Raw genomic sequence first — 20784 nt, 5'->3', positions numbered from 1 at the left:
TCCTCCCTTCGCCCTTCCAGCTCAGCCTTACCTTCCTCAGGGACCTTCTAGCACTCCCGTGAGTATGCAGAATGTCACAGAACAGTCCAAATAATACCAATCAAGTGCACTAATTAACCTTTTAACTTAAACCTCCGCTACTGCACTTCACCAGTACACCCAGACTGCCTGCTATAACCAGGATCGATTACACGAGAACTCTCGCCAAAAGACGAGGACAGGTGATTACAAGCAACAACAGTTTTCAAATTTAACTTACAACCAGAGTTAAAAAAAGCCTCCAAATTAATTTACAATAAAGTTTTACAAGCCAGGGTTACATTTCGAATACAGAGTTCAAACACAGCGGAAAGTACAACTAGTTTGAAACAAGCTTCAAAAATACCATACGATAGATAACATCGATGACAAAAGACGAGCTTCACATCTTGCCCACTGATGTGAGGCTCACCTGCCTACACTTCACTGAGAAGACGGAACCCACTCAACCGTCCAACCTGGATGGAGAGGCTGACCAATTTGGGACACATAGATTTCCTCGAAGTCTTCCGGAAGATAGCCTGCTCAGAAGGGTTACAACCAAACCCTGAGTACTCTAATACTCAGCAAGGCTTACCCGACTATTGGTATATACTTAGCCGACTCCTAATTATGCAAGGCTTTTGGCTCTGGAGTTCTTTTGCTAAAAAGGTACTAATATTGGATCCTTACTTTCAATATTTTAGCTCCAATTGTGTTGATAGCTAGAAACTAGGTTTGCCTAGTTCTCTAGAGCATACATGGTTATGCATATTATCTTTTCAAGAACATCAACATAAAACCATCTTTTCTCTTTCTGTCCTTTCAATCCTTACTACGATGCGACGCATTGACCAAGGCTCTCATATCCGCGAGTCACGGCGAATCGATCCGATTTAACCTTGCAAGGTGGACCTAACTCACACGACACGTGAAAACCCCGTCGGGCCACACACGTCAACTGTTCCCATAATTACCCCGAAGTCTGAATCAAGCCCGCAAACACCTGGATGATGAGCCCCACACGTGCGAACACCCGGTGAACCCGTGGGCCACTTCACCATCCGTCAACCCTACCCAGCACCGCAGGTCGAGACTCAGATTCTGACGCAATTAAGGTAATTAGCTTACCGGTTTCGACTACCTCCTACTTCCGGCATGTGGTTAGTACTGTTCAATCCTCAGTCAAAGGGCCAACAACGGAACGGTCCTCAATCGACACAGGCGGAGACTCAACTTTCTTTTAATCAACAACCATGTCCAACTTTCCCTCCACCCGGTCTCCAATTTCCCTTATCATTGCATTATTTCTCACAACACTGCCTGAAGTAACAACCCTATATCTCGCGGGTGACAGGAAATCACCCGTCTTCTACCGAGTTTACTTAAGCATAGCGGTGCTATCGATAACTGCACTAGTAAAGACACTGGGTATTCAAGATTATGCATCTATGGTTCCAATCAATTCCTTGAACGTAAATGCACAATACTTAAATATAACATGAAATAATTAAAATAAGGGATATGCTCCGGGGCTTGCCTTGCAAGTCAGCAGGGTTAGTGGCTTCTTCGGGAGCTTGATCAATGATTTCTCCTGGCTGCGGTTCTCTTGCGGAAGGCTTCTTGACCTGCTCGGCAATCAGCTCATCTATACGATTAAAATATGCCATGCATGAGACTCATGAAAAGATGCAAGGCAATGCAGTAAACATACAATAATGCATGGATAAAACATATAACAACAGCCCAAACTATGGTTCAAAAGGGATGGTTCAGCGCTGAGACGGATTCCTGGTGCAAATGTCTTTTAGCCTGAAGTGTTTCCTATCAAGCAAAAGTTACTAAACTCGCTTCGAAGTATTAATTACAACCCTAGAACAACATGGATCAGATTATCTAGGGGCTTGTTTTGTTACAAGAACACATGCATAAAAGAATTAATTACAACACTTATAAAAGAAAAGAGCCTAGCTAGGAACAAATTAAAAGCAAGCACCTAACTTGCAGATATGATCAAGCCACAAGAATTTATCAGAAAACATGATTTGGATAAAGCATGCCACATAAATTCTCCAATATTTATTGATGACCGAAAATGTTTATTTAACTCTAGCAAGGTAAACTAAACATAAACAGATTTACACAAAAGTGAACAACACTAGCACATGAAATTTTTACAGTGGATTACACATGCAATGAGTAGGTTACCACAAAATTTTCAGGATTTTTAGACAAACAGAACAACCGATACAAAATGAATTAGCTTAAATGCAAACCATAAATTTAGCAGGGGCAAAATTGACATTTCACCTGCACAAGTATTTTTCTTCTAAAGATCTTGATTTAAGGAAACTAACAAAATTTAGTTTGCATTTTTAGGATTTTCCTGTGATTTCTTATGCAATTACAAAGTTTCAGCCGAAATCAACAAAAAGAAATAAAATCACCCTAATTCTCCTGACCTGTGGGCCCCATATGGCAGTGGAACAGAGAGAGCAAAGGGGGGGGGGGGGAAAGGGTGCTCCCCTGCTCTGCCTGCTCTACCCGGCCGCGAACGGTGACGCGCCTGCGCGAGCGCGGCGGCCAGGGAGGGGCGGGCTGGCCAGCCGGGCAGCGCGGGCGGGCGCGTGCTCAGGGGCCCAAGCACCCGCGGCTCGCGCAGGAACGGCACGGCAGAGCTAGGCAGTGGCGGCGGCAGCTCGCGGCGGCGCGCGGTGGCGGCGCCGTTCCGGCCGTGGCGGGGCAGGAGGACCGCAGGATGGGGCGGCGCGACGGCGAGGGAGGCTCGGCGGCCTCGGGGCGCGCGGCGGTGGCGAGCAGGCTCGCGCGGGGGCGGCGCGCGGCGTGCGTCGGCGGCGCAGGAAGGCGCACACGGCGGCGCGGCGGCGCTGCGGCGGCGATGTCGCCGGAATCGAAAGGGGAACGGCTCGGGGAGCATGAGTGGGTCGCAAAGAAGCTCACCGGGGGCTCGATTGGAGCGGAGGGAGGCCGGAAGGTGGAGCTCGACGGGAGGGGGCAAAGCTTGGGCGGCAACAATGGCGGCCGCGGTGGTGCAAGGCCGAATCGGCCGGGAAGGGAGTCGGTCGGGCTCGGGAAAGGGACGGCGTGGGTGCTGGGCAAGGCGAGGGAGGTCGAGGCGCAAGGAAATAGCGAGGAACGGCGAGGGGTGGCCGGAGCAGGGGCGCTCCGTAGCGGGGCTGCTCAGGCTCGGCTTCAACTCGTCGCGAGCTCGAGGAAGGAGAAGGAAATGGTTCGGATAGGGACGGGCACTGGGAGTGGATAAGATGGCTCACGGGGAACGAGGTTCGCCGACATCCGACGCGTGGCGTCGCCGGCTCGTCGCCGATCGCGGCGTGGCCGTGCACAGTGGTGAAACAGGGAAAGAACAGTGGAGTTTCAACGAATTTTTGACCCAACTTTGACCACTCAAAACTAAAATTTTCATATGGAAACTTGAAATTTGGCCGAAATAAAAGTTGTAGAGGGAGAGAAGATCTACAACTTTGCTTTTGGGCGAAAGTTGATTTGGAACCCGGATTAGAGAGAAAAACGCGATCGAACACTGCTAAATTGATGTTTACCGCGCGAACTGGATTAACGCTAACGATGAGCTTAAGTCCATAATTAACGGGTTAAGCACACGATTAGCATCGCAATTAACACTGGAGTGTTACACAGAATCAGTTTATGTGTTTCTATTTATATCTTTGTTATTCTTACTCAATTTATGTGTTTCTATTTGCAGAATCAGTCGTGGAATGCATCGAACGACCCTTATCCGGACCAGAACTCGCCGGCGGCCCCGTGGCAAACTTGGCCGCCCCCCTCCCCCACCTGATTGTGAGTGATTTGTAGTACTAGTGGACTTGTGACATTAATCGTGGACATATTTTATGTATTGGACTCATTCTGTGTATCGGACTCGTTCTATGTGATGGATCGGACTTTGCGATATATGTGATCACTTGCGTTATTTGTATCGGTATTATTCTTGTAATTATCAATTATATATTTGTTATATTAACTGCCTGTAATGACCCTGCATGCAAATATAATTTTGTTGTATTTGTATCGAAAAACAGAGAAAAGGAACAAAAAAAAATTTGGCCACTTTGCCGAGTGCATAAGCCAAAACACTCGGCAAAGTGGCCTTCACAGGGTTAGTAGAAAGCCGTTTTGCCGAGTGCTAAAGGCTGGCACTCGGCAAAGGCTTGACAGCTTGCCGAGTGCTAACCATCGGCACTCGGCAAACAGACAAGGCTTTGCCGAGTGCCAGCCTTTAGCACTCGGCAAAACGGCCACGTGGGGCGACTTTTGCCGAGGGCTTTGCCGAGTGCCAAGGCGCGACACTCGGCACAGTTTTGAATTTTGCCGAGTGTCCGCCGTTAGGCACTCGGCAAAGCCCTCGGCAACAGTCGCCCCACGTGGCAGCTTTGCCGAGTGCCGGGGCTCTCGGCAAAGAGTTTGCCGAGTGCCCAAAATTAGACACTCGGCAAAGCCCCTTTTGCCGTCAGAGGCTTTGCCGAGTGCTCTTTGCCGAGTGTTACACTCGGCAAAGTCTTTGCCGAGTGTTACACTCAATTGGCACTCGGCAAAGAATGGCTGTCCGGTAGTGAAGGGAAGAAGTAAAGGAGAGAATCCTTTCAAAAAAAAAAAAGAAAAGAAGGAAAGGAGAGAAGGGAAGGATTGAGTGCCGGTGAGGAGAGGCATGGAGTGCAGGCAAAGAAAGAGGGAATGGGGTGCTTTGTTGATTGTCACTAAGGGTGTTGTGTGTTGTAGCAATGTGAGACTAGCATACTCCTTGGTGGATGCTCTCTGAACTGCTAGTTTCAGAACTGGCAAACTAAGATGAGTTAGTATCTATTCTCTGAGTAATTTCAGTCGGTTGCTTTTGTTTACTAGCTGCTGCAGTCCGTGTTTATTCGTTCTAATCAGATGCTATGAGCGGGCCACTTAGTACACGAGGGAGTGCGAGACGACAAAGATGAGGGAGTGAGAAGAAACCGAGGTCATGCAATGGTGCTGTCAGGCAGACTGCAAAAACTATAGGTGAATGCTGTGGTTAGCAGCACTAAAGGTGAATCACTGAAGAGCGACCCGGTCAAGAGAGCAAGGGGTTAAAAAAGCTAAAACATATATAACAGGGGCAAATGGACCCTGGCTACAATTCATGAGAGAGCAATGTAGAGGCCTAACTATTTCTTTGTAGTCTGATTAGGAATGAGCACTTATAAAGGAGCATTCCTTTGTTGAGTGATAATACCTGTGGTGGCACTTTCAGCCAAAGTGTTAAAAGTGCGAACCGTCATGAAATCCATCTGAATGAATAAAAATATGATCATCACATATAAAGTTTTATTTCATTGCATATTACCAACCGCGCACCATCTATTATCTTATTATTTGGCCAACAAACGGAGACTCCACATTCGCTCTCAAGGCCTAGAAATTCCCACATTAATCGAAGAAAAATAGAAAAATAAAAATTACCCACCACTGCCATTATGATAAAAATTAGCCTAAAATACCCCTGTGCCTAATTAAATATTACCCACCAATGCCATTATGAAAAATTAAATATAAAATATCATTTAACTATGTATCAGTTACAAACATATACTATTAATAAAAACTAAAGCTAACAACAATCAATTAAAATAAAATAAAAATAAAAATAATTATATGCATAATATTATTAAAGCTCAACAAATCAAATTGTTATTATAGGTAGATCAAATTTGAATTTTTTAACCAACAATAAGACAATTTACGATAATGAACAGGGTGATATATGGTAAAAAATAGTATAATCTTTAAGTAATGATACAACGACATGCAAATTTTTAAACTTTCAATACTAGCCGCAGGGGTCAGCAGCGAGTCCAGAGAGATCAGGAGCATTCCTTTGTTGAGTGATAATACCTATGGTGGCACTTTCAACCAAAGTGTTAAGAATGTGAACCGTCATGAAATGCATCTGAATGAATAGTGATCATCATATATAAAGTTTTATTTCATTGCATAATGCCAACTGAGCACCATTACATTAGTAGCACGATGATAAGCATGATAAAATGCTACCCTTATTCTTCTCCTGCGCCTCAACAACCGCGAGATGCAGCTGCTCAATGTCCTTGCTCATGGCATTGATCTCACTCTTCTTTTCCTCCAGTGCTGCCTTCAGTTTCTCAGTCTCACCATCCCTTTCAGCATTGCGATTCTCAAGTTCCTGAATTTTTGACTTCAGCTTGCATGCTTCAACCTTCTCAACTTCTAATGCTTTTTGGACTGAACTCTTCTCATCATTTAGGTGTGAATGCTTGGCATCAAGTCCGTCATAGGATGCTTGCAGCTGTGACATAGAAACATGGATATTAACCAACTCATCCCTCAGCCTATTGACCTCAGCATCCTTGTCGCGCCATGCTTCCTCAGCCGCTTCTTTGATGACTTGGATTCCTTCTATCCTCCTCTTGAGGTGCTCTGATTCTTTCATGAATTTTGCCTTCTCAGCATCAAATGACCTCACAACTGTCTCCTTCTCCTCTGCTAATGCAACCAATTCCATCTTGAGCCTTTTAACCTCTAATTGGGACATGCTATGTTTCTGTTCTGCTATTAAAATCTCCAGCCGAAGCTTATCCTTTTCGCCCTCAACCAAATCCTTCTTGATCTGGATTTCCTCCACCTTCTTCTTAAGACCCTCCAATTCTTTCATGAGTTTTGCTTTCTCGGCATTAGATGCCTTTGCAGCTGCCTCCTTCGCCTCCACTAATGCACCCAATTCCACCTTGAGGTTGTTAGCTTCTGCTTCAGACATGCTTTGTTTCTGCACTACAGTCAAAATCTCCAACCCAAGCTTATCATTTTCACCCTCCACCAAATCCTTGCTGGTCTGAACTTCCTCCACCTTCCTCTTAAGATCATCCAATTCCTTTAGGATTTCTGCCTTCTCAATATCAAATGCCTTCGCAGCAGCATCCTTTGCTACCTCTAGCGCATCCAATTCTATCTTAAGGCTCTTAACTTCTGCTTCAAACAGACTATGTTTATGCTTCGCCGCCAAAATCTCTGACTGAAGCTCGTCATTTTCACTTTCCATCACATCCTTCATAGCTTGGATTTCCTCTATTTTTCTCTTAAGATTGTCTAATTCCTTCATGATTTCTACCTTCTCAGCATCAAATGCCTTTGCAGCGGCCTCCTTTGTCTCCACCAATGCAGCCAATATATGCTTGAGGCACTTAACCTCTGCTTCAGATTGGCTATATTTCTCCTCTACCATTAATATCTCCTTTTGAAGCTTATCATTTATACCCTCAACTAAATCCTTATTTGTTTGGATTTCGTCCAACTTCCTTTTAAGATCCTCCAATTCCTTCATGCTTTCTGCATTGTGAGCATCGAATGCCTTTACATCTGCCTCCTTCACCTCCATCAATGCACTCAATTCCATATTGAGCCTCTCAACCTCGGCTTCAGATAGGCTATGTTTTTTATTTGCAGTCATAACCTCTGACTGAAGCTTTTCAATTTCACCCTCCATCAAATCCTTATTATATTGGAGATCCTCCACCCTCCTCCTAAGCTCCTCGGCTTCAAGCATCATCTCTGCCTTATTAGCATCAAATGCCTTTATAGCTGCCTCATTTGCCTCCACCAATGCACATAATTCCATCTTAAGCTTCTCGACCTCCACTTCAGACTGGCTATACTTTTCCTTTGCGGTCAAAATCTCCGACCGAAGCTTGTCATTTTCACACTTCAAGCTTTTCTCCACCTCCTCCTTGTGGCTTGTTATGGTCTGAGCCGCTGCCTTTGTCTCCTCCAATTGCTTCTCCAGTTTACCCTTGTCACCAAGCAGCTGGGTGTTCTTGCGCTCCAACTCCCACACCCTATCCTGAAGTGAGGAGACCTGCTGCGACAGGATCCTCACTCTGTCATCTGCAAAGAGATCTGCAACACAAGTTTTGAAGGGGAGTTTTAGAGGAGAGAAACGGAACACACTGCACACGAAAAAAAGAGAGACAATTCCTTCTATGCCATTGGATTTATACCAATCACATATGTGCCATAAAAATTCCCACTTCCCTATCTGCCATCTATTAAAATTTGCAGACCCTTCTATGCCACTTCCATCACTCTACTATGAAGTTGCTTTTAAATGGCTGCCACTGTAACCTGGTCTCTCGTTGCCAAACTTTGGACAACATATATGCAACAGTATGGACCAACTTGTACCTATATGATTCAAAATAATCATATTCAAATTTAAATAACCGGTGCACATACAAATACAACACGAACTACCATGAACCAACCTAATGGTGATAGTTTTAAATGTAACTAATGGCAGTGCACATAAGGTAAATGTAACTAATGGCAGTTCACATAAGGGATCACAAATTTCAGTGGCGCGTAAGGGAACGCTATAATTTCTAAGGGCATCTAGGAAATTCGCTAAGAAACAAAAGATGATGTCTTTGCTAACCTTGAAACCACGACCTATTCTGGAAACTTGCAGAAGTTGACGACGACATGTCGGTCGCTGTTGCCACGCACTTGACGGAGGTGGAAGATGCCTCTGGCTATTTCTACAATGTCCCACAGCCGAAGAATGTGCCTTGCGCTCCTGCCCCTGCAGCAGCCACCCCGGGCTGAATATATACAAGGTGGAAGAAGGAAATTAAAGGGCGGAGAGGGTGCAAGTATCGATGAGGAGGGATGAAGAAAGGGACGGAGTGTTGGTGCAGAAGAGGAATGGATCACAGGGGAGTCAGAGGATGGAGTGTCGGTGAGGAAGAGGAATGGAGGAGCAGCTCCTTTGTAATAACGTATGCAGGGACACTGGGGCCTGATCAGGGTCTAAAAGAAATCCAAAGACTGAATCCCCACATGGGCCTACCGTCATAACATCCTGTTCTGCCTGTGATCTATGAACTCTTTGCTTGTCAAAATAACGCTTATCTAAGCAGTTTGAAACTGTTCTGCCGGTCAGGGTCGATCTTCATACCAAGTGTTCCTTGAATTTCGGTACCACCGATCCAAATTGTTGGCAAATATGATGATTGCAGTCCCCTGGTTTAATGTTTGGATCGAATTTGTTGCACTCGCCGTCAGCTAACACGGCCAATGAACCTCTCGTGGCATTCTGAATCTATTGGATTGCTGGGTCTGAATCGCATTTTAAATCTGGTCTCATCATTTTTAAGTTTGGGTCTGAACGTTTGGATTCGACGCATGCGTGTTTGCGCTTCTGAGGACCGAGGCTCTCTTAGTCTGTGCTCATGTTCAGAAAGGAAATCCACTGTTTCAGAAAACTGCAGCTGCTATGAGACAGCAGCAAGATAAATGTAGTGCAAGGCATCAATTGCTAATCCTCGAAAGGCGAAGGCGACCATTAGAATTTTTTTCATCTCACAATGCAGTGTTCAACTCCATGTACGATATTGATCGTCCTTACATCATGCATGTCTCTGTTTCTGCATTTCAAATGGAGAGACACCAATACAAAGCATGGCCAAATTTCAAAACCGAGAAAAACCCATGCTGTCAGATCTTGGCGTTCATTCTGGAACCCCTAAAAACGGTGCCTAATCAATCGGCAAGAAATCCTCAGCGATTCCCCGGAAAAAAACAGCCTGATGACTAATTGCAACAGCATAGCAAATCCAAGTGCTCGAGGCAGAGTTCCATTTCACTGTCTAGTGCCTGCTGATAGATTAGTGAACAATCACGCAGCAAGATTCACCAATTCTCGTTTGATCCTAGAAGCAGTTAAATGTATGGACCGCACTTGTTTAGCCACTACAACATCCTTTGTGTTGCTGCTGCTGCTGCTGCTGCAACTCTGACATCAGGTAAGCTCTTCCAGGGGGTTCAGATCTAAACAAACTCGTGGCTTACATACATTGCATGATTGCAGAGGTGCGAGGAGCACACACGGCTTATATAAGATGATGAATGTAGCTCCATTGCCGAATTTTCAGACCCACCATTACTTTCGGCTCTGTTCTCACGCACACCGTTGTGTCCCCTTCCGGTCCCACTTGTCAGCCATATGCTACTAAAACGGTGAACGTTTGGACTTGCTAACTCAGCTTGGCCCTTGCCACGTATGCACCGCTGACGTGGCTGGCTCAACCGAGCACGTTTAATATTCGAAACTGGTCTTATGCACACCCTCGTTTCCAAAACGAAAGAGCTCTCTTGTTTATCAGGTGACGAGAAAAATCACCATCACTGGCTTCATGCGCGAGTTTCTAAAAGGAGCTCTTGCTGTAGGCTAAATCGAGGAACATCATTTTTTCCCGATTTTCTGAATATCTATAGCTGCAGGCCGCACACACGTTTATTAGCATTAAACCAATAAAGTCTGCACACGTTTAGCATTAAACAAAGAAACTAATCCGAATAAACAAAGCAGGCTCGAGATCAGGATACCATCATATATGCCATCGAGCAAATAGCTGGGTGATAAAGGAAGAGAAGCAAATCATGCTGGCAGCTGCTATCCGCATGAAAAAAAATGGTTATGCTACAAATAATTTTGCTACAACGGAAAATTGGTTCCACAGACAGCACTGAAAGAACATCGTTTCCGTAAAATACCATTGAGAGACGTCCGTTTCATAAGATAGCACCGAAAGAATCAACGTTACCCTAAACTGGCATTCCGTCACGTTTTCCGCTAACTCAGAGGTCCTTCCTCCTCTGTCACGCCCAACCTCTTCCTTCGACGGCCGCACCAGCTACGATGGCAGCGGCGCGCCGCAGAGGCCGCCGCGCGCGCTGGGGCAGTTGCTGGAGGTGCCGTCGCGGCGGCCCGTCCCGGCCGGCACGGCTGTTCTAGAAGCTGCGGCATGCGATCCCCGTCCTGATGCTGATGCTGCAGTGCGGGCGGCTGCAGGTCGGGACGCCGGCCGAGGCCGCGGCGGCCAGCGCCGCGCCCTCGTCGTCAGCCTCATCATCGTCCTCCGCCTCCAGCGCGGTGTCCCGCCCGGGCGCGTCCGTCTCGGGCGCCACGCAGCCGTGCCGGCGCGTCACGCGGACGCTCTTGTTTTGAGGCCCAGATTATCTCCATATACTGCCATTTTCTTTCTCTTTCTTTTTCCTTCCCCTTTTTTTTCTGAAGAAGAAATTACTCTAGCAAAGCTGAGAACCCAACAAATATACAGGTGTTTACATGAATCCTTGAACTTTTTTTAGATCCACGTGAATGGCAGAAATCACCTGCAGAGCAGAGGATGCTTTTGAAAGAGGAATCGCAAGAATTCTGTCAAGGGAGTTAACTGTCCAATGAATGCACATGTGTTTGGAATTTAAGAGAGAAGTTATCAGACGGACATGTCCCAAGCAAATCAACAACCACTTCAAATTTGGGAAGTACGATTTTGAACAGCTCAAGAACCTATGGAGTTCCCAATCCAAAACAACATGGAGAGAGCATATGAAAAAGGAAAATCAGGGAACGAAGCAAGAACTGTTCGCATGGAGAATTGAAATTGCAATAGATCAACTTGATGGAGGCATACCCGGTGCAATCACCGAACTGGTGAAAGCACCGTGAAAGCAAACTAAAAAGGTCTTTAAAAAATTCTGAAAAAAATCATGAATGTACATCTCGGTCTACCCCATCTACATATAAATTTCCACGATCAAATTCATCTTACACTTGCAGTTGCAAAAAAGACAAATTTTCTGACAATCATTAACGTTCAAATGCAGCCCAAATTTGTCTTTTTTGTAACTGTTAGAGTAAGATGAATTTGATCATGAAATTTTATATGTAGATGGGGTAGACCGAGATGTACATTCATGATTTTTTTCAGAATTTTTTGAAGACCTTTTTAGTTTGCTTTCACGATGCTTTCACCAGTTCGGTGATTGCACCGGATATGCCTCCCAACTTGATGGCCGTGCCGGCGCGTCACTAGGACGCTCAACTGCCACCGCCAGGGCCGCGTCGTGATGGCGCTGCAGGAGACGCCACAGTGCCTGCCCAGTATAGATGAGCAGAAAGCCTGAGGCCCGGTAGCCCGGCCCAAGCATGGGCGACCCGGCACGGGCCCGAAGACACTAGGCCCGGGCTAGGCACGGCTCGGGTCTTGGCCCGGGCTTGGGCCGCTAGGCAGGCCTATCGGGCGGCACGGCACGGCCCGCAATTAGTGGAAGGCACGGTAGAGGACTGTTAGCTTATATATAACTATAATTATATACTTATATATGAACTTATAACTTGTCATTTGTCAATAAATTAACTTATAGAGATAACTTATGTGTTTTTTAATATTTATGAACTTAATGATATTTGAGAAATGATATTTATTAGCTTATACGATTCTTTAAACGTTTGTGAAATTGATATCCTCATATGTTTATGGGCCATTTGGGCCAGCCCGGCACGTCATTTTGTTCGGGCCATTTGGGCCGGCCCGGCATGAAAATAGGCCCATGGGCCAGGCCTGGGCCGTCGGCCAAGCACGGAGCCGGGCAGCCCGGCACGGTGGCACAACGGGCCAAACTTGGCCCGGCACGATCTATACTGCCCAGCCTCGTCGTCGACCTCGCGCTCCAAACGCACGCTGCTCCGCAAGCTGGGGAACCCGGCCGGCGCGCGCATCATCCTGGAGACCGAGCGCTGCCTGGCAGCTGCGGACGCCCACGGCGGCGCGCGCCGGAAGCCGGGGGGGGGGGGGGGGGGAGCCCACGCGCCGCCGCTTGAGGAGCCGGCGTGGACCATGTTCTGCAACGGCAAGAAGACCGGGTACACGGTGCGGCGCGAGGCCACGGACGATGACCTAACAGCGATGGAGACGCAATGCTCGAGCTCGGGTCCACGACCATCAACACCAAGGGGGTACAGGCGCTGTTCACGGTATTAGCAGCTAAGGTAACTGTTCATTCTTTCGGTGCTATTTTACCGGACGGAGATCTTTCAATGGTATTTTACGAAACAATGTTCTTTCGATGCCGTGGAACCAATTTCCCTACAGTGCATAACAATAACAACACCAGAAATGACAAGTGTTACCGGTGCACGCTCGGCTGTTGCAGAGTATGATCCAAAACTGATACTGAAAGAATAGCCAAGTCTAACAATTTTGAGTCTGAAATATGGCTTCTGGACTGAACTGAGCTTGGCAACAACATTTTGTGGCACTAGAGCTAGAGTATATGCAGGAATCAAGAGATTTAACATGTCTTCCTAGTGCTAACATATTTTGGGCTTTTTAAAAGTTTACATCCATTCTCCAAACCAAGATGCCAGCACAATACCACTTCCCAATTAAAACAAGTATTTGGATTCACCCCTCACCTGTGCACAACCAACAATCAAGAGGTCACGCAACACAACTGGATTCTAAAAGCAAAACCAGAAACGCATTCCAAGGTTTTAACTTCATTAAGCAGCTGATTCATCAAGTAGCAATACAGCAGGATTGCTACCTCAAGACGGGCAAGTACGCCGAGCGCGTCGGTGGGGGCGCGCCGTCTACCTCTCCGCCGTCCTCGAGTACCTCGCCGCTGAGGTACCTCTCCCGCCGGACCTCCTTTCTTTCCCTCTCTTTTCCTCCCCAATCCATTCCCTTTCCTCGTTACTATTCCCCCAATTCATGGACGCCCCTCGCAGCAACGTTCTGACTGAATCCTCACACCCCCCCCCCACCCCCACCCCGGGCGATTGATTGATTGTCCACCGTAGGTGCTGGAGCTGGCCGGCAACGCTGCGCGCGACAACAAGAAGAACCGGATCGTGCCGCGCCACATCCAGCTTGCCGTGCACAACGACGAGGAGCTCAGCAAGCTGCTGGGGGCCGTCACCATCGCCGCAGGAGGGGTGCTGCTCCACATCGACCGGATGCTGCTGCCCAAGAAGGCCAGCGGCAAGGGCAAGGCCGACATCGGCTCCGCCTCCCAGGAGTTCTAGCCGCCGCGGATGGCCTCCCTCCCTCCGTCCGGACCCGCCTTTGATCGGAGCCGCCGCCGCCGCCGCGGCTTCTTCTTGGTTCACCAGTAGTGGTAGTAGTTCTAGGTATCTTGCGTATAGGCTAGGTTAGGTTTTGCAGGGGATTGCTCATCATGGGAAGTTTGCTGTATCTTTCAATCAATCTTGCTTGAATGGATGAAATGGTCGGTTGCTGTTGCTTGCTGTGGTTCTGTTGTCTTCTTTTGTGTATATTTTACTTCTGAATCTGATCAGACGAATTCGCCTGCTTGCTTATGAGATGAATTTCCATCTGAATGTTTCCTTGTATAGCATGCTAATGTTTGGATCGTTTGCACTGCATTGGTGGTGGAATTAAACCTCCTTTTCGGGTGAACGTGAATTGAGTGCCAATTCTTGGTTTAGCAAAGTGAATTTTGACCAAATCCGTGCTCACATTGGTAAGCAAAGACCTTATGATATTCCTGAATGTTCTGACAGTATGAATTCATTGCAATTTCCAGGGGAATTCACCTGCACTCTCCGTGCCATGCCGATGCTGGTTTCAAATTTCAGGCCTGGGCATTCGGTTCTAACCGAACCAATCAGTTCGATTCCTCGGTTCCTATACAAGTTCGGTTCTCAAGAATCAGGAACGGATCGGTTCTTTTTAAGAATGGGAACCGAGGAAATTCTGTTTTGGTTATTTCGGTTCGGTTCCAATTATAACCGAACTAACCGAGTTTGCCACATGCATCCGCCGGTGGAGAGGGGGGCCTCCGCTCCTCGCTTCACCCCCCGTGCTACTGGGCCGCGTGCCGTCGATGCACCGCCGCCGCGCCGTCCGCTGCCGCTACGCCCTCCCGCGGACCTCATCCCTCGGGCTGCCGCTGTCGATCTGCCGCTGCTGCGCCCTCCCGCGGCCCCACACTATTGCCGTCGCCTCGTCCCGTGGGCTACCGCCGTCGATCCGCCACTGCTGCACCCTCCCGTGGGCACACGCTGCTGCCGTCGCCTCGTCCCGCAGGCCGCCGCACCCTCCTACAGCCGCACGCTGCTGCTGTCACCTCATCCCGCCGAGAGGGAGGGAGGGAGACGGCGGCCGAGCGTGGCGAGGCCGTGCCGGGAGGGAGGGAGGGAGACGCGGGCCGAGCGTGGCGCCGCTGCGCCGGGAGGGAGGGAGATGGCCGGGACGGGGCAGGGGCTGGGGGACGAGGGCCGTGGGGCGCTAGCGCGGCTGCGTGGGGCGGGAGCCGGACGCGGGTGGCGGCGGGGGAATGCGGACAGAGGCAGAGTGGCTGAAGTGGGAGCTGCAGGTGCAGGTCTGCGGGATGCGAGACTAGGGCAGGGGTCGGTCAGGGGCGGCTGGGAGTGGGAGGTGGCCCAGTGTGGGTGTTAATGGGCTTAGTAAGTTAATGGGCTTGGGCTGATCGTTTATTAGCTCGGTTCCCTCGGTTAACCGAGAACCAAACCGAATTAACTGAGTAATTTCGATTCCTGAGAAACAGGAACCGAACAGGAACCGAATTTTTCGGTTTCAATTCTTTCGATTTCGGTTCTCGGTTCTTTCGGTTCGGTTCTCCGTTAAATTTGCCCAGCCCGAGTTTCAATGCAGCTCAGGTGGAATTTGTGGTGGACCTGTGGATTCTAAATAATGTAGCTGAGCTGTCAGTTGGTGACACTCATTTACCATTACAAGATCTCTTCAATTCTGACATCAGGTAAGCGCCTTCCAGTGATTAACTGGACTTATAAACAGAATGTACAAAATTGCCCTAAAAAAATGTACAAATTTCTGCAGGCAGAACTTGCTTTTTTTTAAAAAAAAGAAAAGAAAATGGACCAGCAGGAAAGTTGCCCATTGTATTAGACAGAGCTAAAGGTCAAATACTCTTGCATTCCGTTATTCACTAACTAGCCTATCAACTCGTGCTCCCGCACGGACTAATTAAAATTAATATAAGAATGAGATCAATAATTATAATTATGTATCTCACACTCTTTTTCATCAATTAAATATTGTAACACATACTCTAAAATATATATTTATCATTATTTAGTTACAATAGATTTCATTTTGCATCCCACCTCCACATGTATTTGATATATATATTTAGTTGAGCTATTTGTTTGTGAATTGGTAGTCTTATCTCTTCCATCATACATAAGATGGTGATACATCGTGGGTAGTATTTTTATATAAATAATAATATTAGTAATGATAGAAATTGTAATTTAGATTTTTATTTTGATACTTTAATATTTTATTATAATTATATAATTTAAATTCAGATTTAGGAGTAATTTAACTTCTAATAATGGTATAATTGAATAATTTATATGCAAATTTAGGGGCTATTTGTATTATAATGGCATAGTTGGGTAATTTACACAAAGATTAGGGGGTTACTTTAGATTTTTTTTATAATGGCATAGGTGGGTAATTTAGATACATGTTTAAAGGGTTACTTTAGTCTATTTTCATAATGGCAGAGGTGGGTAATTTATAAGGAAAAATAACAGATCCGATGGCTATTATAATTAGAGTTGTTAGATTGATGGCTAGATGTTTCTGATTTTTATAAAAATTTATATGATTTCTCTATTTTTTTAGAGTGCCCACCTAGAATCCTATGTGGCTTCATGTGGAGACTTCAAAGGAGCATACAATTAGTAATAGTAAGATTTCCCAGCAGGTGAGTTTATGATGAGGAATCTCAATCCTTGCCTCCAGATTTTTTTTATTTTTTTTATTTTGGTATTGGCTAGGTTTTGTCAGTAACGGATGAACTGTCTCCGATGTGTTGGAATAATTAGCACTTTCAGGTTTAATCTAAGGCTTGTTTGTTTTAACTTCTGACTGAAGTTTATCGTTTACACCCTTCATCGGATCCTTGCTGGCTTGAATTTCCTCAACCTTCATTTTAAGGTCTTCCATAATCCTTTTATGATTTCTGTCTTCTCATCATCAATTGCCTTTGCAGCTGCCTCTCCCGCCTCCGCCAACGTGCACAATTCCATCATGAGCCTCTCGACTCTGACCGCAGATTACAATTCTCAACCTTCACCTTGTCACGATCGACATCCAATTCCTGATTCTTAGACAGAGCTGCATCGAGCTCCGACTCCAAAGCTGCTGCCCTCGCATCCACCTCCGCCTTCTGGGCCCCTAGGATCTTCAGTTCCTCCACCTTCTCCTTGATCTGCTTCTTTGCCTCTTGCTGGTACGCATCCGCAGCGCTCATCAACACCACAACCGCCTTCCTCGTGTCCTCAAGCTCCTCCTCCTTCGCCCTAGTCTGCTTCTTCGCCGCATCTTGGTACGCGTCGGCGGCGTCCATGAGAAGCAGGCTCGCCTTCTTCGCGTCCTCCAGTTCCGCCGCCTTTGCCCTTATCTGCTTCTTCGCGACTTGTTCGTACCTGTCGGCGGCCTCCATGAACAGAAGACCAGCCTTCTTCGTGCCCTCCCTTTGCTTCACCAGGTCACCAGACAGCCCGGCGTTCTGGTGCTCCAGCTCCCGCACCTTGTGCCCCAGCGTGGAGACCTGGCTTGAGGACGCCTGAGCGGCCCTCCTCGTTTCCGCCAGCCTCCTCTCCAGCTCCTGCACCTTGTGCCCCAGCGTGGAGACCTGGCTTGAGGACGCCTGAGCGGCCCTCCTCGTCTCCGCCAGCCGCCTCTCCAGCTCACGCTTCTCGTTGGATAGTCTGGTCTTCTCATTCTCTAACCGTTGCGCCCTCCAGTACTGATCAACGTACTCTGTAGTGCATGTGTTAGAAGAGTCGTTAGTGGAGATTGGATTGATCTGAAAGCAAAAAAAAAAAAAGGTCTTGGCGCACCTGACCAATATGAAGAATAATACGGCATGTTGTAGAGAATTAATTGGAGGAGAGGCTGATGATGACTTGCGGCTGATGTTCTCATGCACTTATTGGAGGTGGAAGATGCCTCGCCGCTGCCCCAGCTAGAGGATGTGGTTCATCGTCCTGCCCCCTATGGATGGAAACTGCCTCGGGTGAATGTGAATATATACAAGGGGAAGAAGGAAAGGATGGAGTGTCGGTGAGGAAGGGGAAAGCTGGAAAGGAGACAAGGCATGGAGTGCTTCGTTTCTTTCAGAGGATGGAGTGCTGGTGAGGGAAGAGGTAGACGATGGAGTGCTGGCAAAGAAAGAGGGAGTGGAGTGCTTTGTTGATTGTCACCGACGACTAAGCGTGTTGTGTTGTAGCAACGTGAGACTGGAAGTCTGGACTTTATCCTTTCATTTTGATCCACTACCGCAGCTCCGATTTACAGAGTGTACTAGTGGTGAATAATCTGTCCTACTCCTTGGTGGATGCTCTCTCACATGCAAACTAAGATGAGTTTGTATTTGTTCTCTGAATAATTTCAGTCGGTTGCTTCTGTTTACTAGCTGCTGCAGTCTGTGTTTATTTGTTCTAATCAGCTGCTCTGAGCGGACCACTTGGTACACGAGGGAGTGCGAGACGACAAAGATGAGGAAATGAGAAGAAACCCAGGTAATGCAATGGTGCCGTCAGGCAGACTGCAAAAACTATCTAAACCTGAGCCCACGTAACTGAAGGTTATGGTTAGCAGCACTAAAGGTGAATCACTGAATTGTGACCCGGCCAAGAGAGCAAGGGGTTAAAAAAACTAAAACATATATAACAGGGGCAAATGGACCCTAGTGCCCTCCAGTACTGATCAACGTAGTCGGCAGTACATGTGTTAGTGGGAGCATTAGTGGTCTAGTGGAGATTGGAATGATCTGAAAGCAAAAACAAAAAAACAAAAAAAAAACAAAATGATGTCTCGGCGCACCATACCAATATGAAGAATGATAATACGGCATGTTGTAGAGAATTGGAGAAGAGGCTAATGACAACTTTCGGCTGCTGTTCTCACGCACTAGTCGGAGGTGGAAGATGCCTCACTGCTGTCTGAATGTGAATACGTACAAGGGAAGAAGGAAAGGATGGAGTGTCGGTGAGGAAGGGGGAAGGAGAGAAAGCATGGAGTGGTTGTGAAGAAGAGGGAGGATGAGTGTTCTTTCTTTTTTTGATGGAGTGCTAGTGAGGGAAGAATTAGTAGAGAGGCATGGAGTGCAGGCAAAGAAAGTGGTATTGGAGTGCTTTGTTGATTGTCACTGACGACTAAGTGTGTTGTGTGTTGTAGCAATGTGAGACTGGCCTACTCCTTGGTGGATGCTATCTGACCTGCTAGTTTCAGAACTTGCATGAGTTAGTACATGTTCTCTGAATAATTTCAGTCGGTTGCTTTTGTTTATTAGCTGCTGCAGTCCGTGTTTATTTGTTCTAATCAGCTGCTCTGAGTGGACCAATTGGTACACGAGGGAGAGCGAGACGACAAAGATGAGGAAATGAGAAGAAACAACCGAGGTCATGCAAAGGTTCCGTCAGGCAGCCTGCAAAAACCATCTAAACTTGGGTCCACGTAAGTGAAGACTACAATTAGCAACAAAAGGTGAATCACTGAATTGTGACCCTGTCTAAGAGGGCAAGGGGTTAAACAAAACCAAACATATATAACAGGGGCAAATGGACCCTGGCTACAATTCACTAAAGTAAAACAGACTTTTTACTAAACGTTAAACCTTACCAGCAATATAAAGTACTAGCTATTTCTTTGTAGCATCACTACTCTGTTTAGGACTGAGCACTAATAAAGGAGCATTCCTTTGTTGAGTGAGGAGCATTCCTTTGTTTTTTTTTGAAATAAAAGGCAAAAGCTCTGCCGCTCAATTAAGACGATAGAAAAAAAATATTTACAAGAAAAGTTAGCACAACGGGGAGCCAAAGGACTTCTCAAGGCTAATCAACCCACGCGACGCGGTTGAGCACAACACGACGCATTACCATAGGTCATCGTTGCTGAGCATGGAAGCAACGCCGCCAGCAGCTCCGACTTCCCGTGGCAGACCACCCACGAACCACACACCGATCCGAAGCAAGCGGCCACAACCGGTTATCGTTGCCAAGCTGAATTGTGAGAGCAGCTCCGACTTCCGGCCGAAACCCACGCCTCACCCCAGCGGATGAAGACCCCAGCAGAGACCCAGACTACGGCGGAGGGGGGAGGTTGCCGTGCGTCATCGTTGGCGAGCTGCGTCCCCTACGCAGCAGCTCCGACTTCATGTTGCAAAACCCACCTCCACGCGTCGACCAGACGCCGAGAAACGAGAGCATCCGCCCAGGAGACTTCAAGGCCACGATGAAGTCCAAATGCGACGCCTTCAACAAGGGAGCGACAACAACGCCGCCGCCATCGCACGTCCACAATGGATCGGGTTTCACCCAAGGACGTCGACACTAGGGGGATACATGATGCCCCCAGCAGGGAAAGCGGCGCCCAATGGCGTCGCCGTCGCCAAGACTTTCGCCCAAGACCCCACTAGCGCCAATGCCGAGCCAAGAAGCCGGACCCCTCGCCATCCAACACCTTCAAACGCCGCTGTCCTGCAGTCCCATGAAGGCCTCATCAGAGGGCAACAACGCGCCGGCTGCACGCGGCAGCCGCACCGCCACCCCATCCGACCAGGCCGCACAAGGGGCCAGACCTGCCTCCACCGCTCGCGTGACACCGCCGCACGTTGAGGCCGTCGCCAACCGCAGCCGCCGGTACAACCACCAGCAGCAGCCGTCGCCGACGACCGTGACCACAGCCACGGGTGCCGCCACACCATCATGGGCGCCGCCCCCCTCCTTGAGGGCACCAGCCCCGGCCGCCAGGGCACCCCGTCCCCTGTTCCCAGCGTCTGGCCGCCGCCGTCGCTACCATCGGACGGATCCCGACAAGATCCGCCAGGGCAGCAGCACCG

The 20784-nt window shown here is 47.8% G+C and overlaps 1 protein-coding gene and 3 pseudogenes across 1 annotated transcript; 2 read left to right on the top strand and 2 right to left on the bottom strand.

The window, feature by feature from the left end:
- Positions 1 to 6000: 6000 nt before the first annotated feature.
- On the bottom strand, positions 6001 to 8805 carry LOC120666359 (myosin-2 heavy chain-like). Its single transcript, XM_039946187.1, has 2 exons — positions 8510 to 8805; positions 6001 to 7974 (listed from the first exon to the last, which is right to left on the bottom strand). The coding sequence occupies exons 1-2, from the start codon at positions 8556 to 8558 to the stop codon at positions 6065 to 6067; spliced, it is 1959 nt and encodes a 652-aa protein (XP_039802121.1). The 5' UTR covers positions 8559 to 8805; the 3' UTR covers positions 6001 to 6064.
- A 1969-nt stretch (positions 8806 to 10774) lies between these two features.
- LOC120667940 lies at positions 10775 to 12902 on the top strand (annotated as a pseudogene).
- A 296-nt stretch (positions 12903 to 13198) lies between these two features.
- Positions 13199 to 14275, top strand: LOC120666361 (annotated as a pseudogene).
- A 2340-nt stretch (positions 14276 to 16615) lies between these two features.
- LOC120666360 lies at positions 16616 to 18960 on the bottom strand (annotated as a pseudogene).
- Between the last annotated feature and the right edge of the window lie 1824 nt (positions 18961 to 20784).

This window comes from Panicum virgatum, chromosome 3N (genome assembly GCF_016808335.1).
Source record: "Panicum virgatum strain AP13 chromosome 3N, P.virgatum_v5, whole genome shotgun sequence".
In the NCBI taxonomy this organism is placed as follows: domain Eukaryota; kingdom Viridiplantae; phylum Streptophyta; class Magnoliopsida; order Poales; family Poaceae; genus Panicum; species Panicum virgatum.
This window is presented reverse-complemented; position numbering and strand designations above follow the sequence as displayed.